General features: G+C 33.5%; 1 protein-coding gene across 1 annotated transcript in view; it reads left to right on the top strand.

Annotated features, from left to right (window-relative positions):
- trpc7a (transient receptor potential cation channel, subfamily C, member 7a) overlaps nucleotides 1-1394 on the top strand; it is a 12907-nt gene extending 11513 nt beyond the window's left edge. Inside the window, exons 8-12 of the mRNA XM_016528319.1 lie at nucleotides 165-360; nucleotides 466-687; nucleotides 761-838; nucleotides 951-1026; nucleotides 1214-1394. Coding sequence (XP_016383805.1) covers nucleotides 165-360; nucleotides 466-687; nucleotides 761-838; nucleotides 951-1026; nucleotides 1214-1353 — 712 coding nt within the window. The 3' untranslated portion in view covers nucleotides 1354-1394. The remainder of the gene's footprint in view (nucleotides 1-164; nucleotides 361-465; nucleotides 688-760; nucleotides 839-950; nucleotides 1027-1213) is intronic.
- Nucleotides 1395-2623: the final 1229 nt, after the last annotated feature.

Below are 2623 nucleotides of genomic sequence, written 5' to 3'. Positions count from 1 at the left end.
GTATATATATATATATATATATATATATATATATATATATATGTGTTGGTGTTTGTTCCACCAACAAAAGAAAGTTGTACATGTTTTGAAAACATGATACCAGTTTTGCCAAGCACTGTTTTGGAATGTTTCAATAACATTTTGCATGTATGTATCTGTTGCAGGGTAGAGGAAAGCTTTAAAACACTGTTCTGGTCCATCTTTGGTTTATCTGAGGTGATCTCTGTGGTTTTGAAGTACGATCATAAGTTCATTGAGAACATTGGTTACGTGCTCTTTGGGGTCTATAATGTCACAATGGTGGTGGTCCTGCTCAACATGCTCATAGCCATGATCAACCACTCATACCAGGAGATTGAGGTGAGACAAATGTACTTTTGAAAAAATAAAAAAATAAATAATAATAATACTACTCAAAAGGATAGTTTGTCATGCATATGTTTATATTTGTGTGTGTGAGAACAGGAGGACGCTGATGTAGAATGGAAGTTTGCTCGTGCAAAGCTGTGGCTCTCCTATTTTGATGAAGGCAGCACTCTTCCGCCCCCCTTTAATCTAATACCCAGCCCCAAATCCTTCTATTACATGGCTCAGCGCACTAAAGCATACCTAGTGTGTTTATGCAAGGCCAGGGTTCGTAGCAACAGCAGCCAGCAGGACGTGGGAATGGCCAATTCACGCTCTAAGGTCAGAGATCAGCAAGGATTTTCAAACTGTTCAAATGTAGAAATCGCAGGTTGTAATTTTGATATCTTTTCAGCTTCGTCGGTTTCAACCTTACCATGCACAAGAGGGCTTCACAGTTAGAAATCCTATCAAACATCCCACAAGATATCAGGTACTGATTGATTTTTATCTTAAAACTTGTATGTACATAAATCATCAAATTGTCGATATAATACATTTTGCAATATTGCAAAATGTCGTTCTAAACGTTCTTACTCTCACAGAAACTCATGAAGCGTCTCATCAAGCGGTATGTCCTAAAAGCCCAAATTGACAGTGAAAGTGATGAGATCAATGAAGGTAAGACTCATTTATTCATCCATTAGTGTCTCTTGTGTGATTTACTTGTGTGGCCATAAACACATTTCTTTGATTGGTGTCTAGCAATAAACCGTAAAATGTTAAAAATGGCCGTAACTGTGATTTTGGTGCCAAGTTTTACTTGAAACTCTTTAAACCCTTGTTTTCATGTGGCTTTTCTTCTCAGGCGAGTTGAAGGAAATCAAGCAGGACATTTCCAGCCTCCGCTACGAGCTCCTGGAGGAAAAGTCACAGGCCACTGAAGAACTTGCTGAACTGATTCAGGAGCTTGGAGACAAACTCAGCAAAGGAACCAAGAGACCATGAAAAATGAACTCTTGTGATTGTAGCTGAAAGTGTCCTGGGCTGAGTCTAGATCTGCTGAAATATTTAGTTTAGATACAAACTTTAAAGTCTCTTTATACTCTGTTTTAGACATTGGTTTGTGAAGGTATGATTTGTGGTTTACCATTTGTGTGTAGGATGCGAATTAATAAAGTCATTTAATAACTCTAACTCAGGAGAGACGTAATGCTGTATAATAATAATAAATTCAGATGAATGTATTATCACAATATCTATATTATATATAACATGACAACAACAGAGCTAAATGTGTTAGTACTGTTATTAGTTCTCAGTCCTGGTCCTGACTCCCAGATATGGTCTTGGAGGCTTGACGTATGGGTTTATGATAAAAATAAAGGTGTTTTAAATATCATAGTCATCCAAAATGTGCATGGGAAACTCCAGGACCTGGACAAAGATGCAATACCATTTCCCTCTCTCTCTCTCGCTTTTTTTTTTTTTAAATCATGTATCATGAAGAAATATATAATTATATTTTGTCTAAAGAATATTAAGCCTTTTTTAAAGACTGTTAAAGGTTTTGTGACATTATTTCCATGAGAGTTAAGTATATTTCCCTTCCAAGTCCATAATGCAGTAAAATAAAATGCAAAATAAAATAATTTTCATTTCTCAAAAAAAAGTCACAATGCAAAATGATCCTAATGGAAGGCTTAGTTTTCTTTATGTAAAGTAGAAGTGAATAAAAACAACAGGGATGTGTGTGTGTTAGTACTGAATATTATGACAATGTATTGTCAGGTTTCAGTATGAAAATAAAATAATAAAAGTGTCTGCTTATACTTTAGTTATTGATAGCATTTTTCAAGATTAGTTTTTTTTTTTTTTAAAACAAACATGCAAATATTTCTTGCAGAGTTGCAGTTTTGAAACAAACCGAAAATAATTGTGTGCTTTTAAAACAAAAGGGTGCATCTCATAAAAACTGTCAAGAGTCTGGGTCATATTTTAGCTAAAAAGAAAATAAAAAAAGTTAAAGGTTTTATTTTGCTTAAAGAAATTAAGAATTGTATTGTTATTATACCATTATAAAAATAAGTTCATTTGAAAACTGAAATTACCAAACAACAAATAAATAAATGCATTACAGCAATAAAGGGGTGGAAATATTATATTTTAAGCAAAACAATGTGTAAAAATTACGCAAAAATATTTCAGAATTTGATTTGATTTCACTACCCCAAATATAGTTCTTTATCTTTGCTTTGTTTATTTTTTATTATTTAAT

The sequence above is a fragment of the Sinocyclocheilus rhinocerous genome, unplaced genomic scaffold (genome assembly GCF_001515625.1).
Source record: "Sinocyclocheilus rhinocerous isolate Xijiao unplaced genomic scaffold, SAMN03320098_v1.1 scaffold603, whole genome shotgun sequence".
NCBI classification, from domain to species: Eukaryota; Metazoa; Chordata; class Actinopteri; order Cypriniformes; family Cyprinidae; genus Sinocyclocheilus; species Sinocyclocheilus rhinocerous.
Note: the sequence above shows the minus strand (reverse complement) of the source record. Positions and strands in the feature narration are given on the sequence as shown.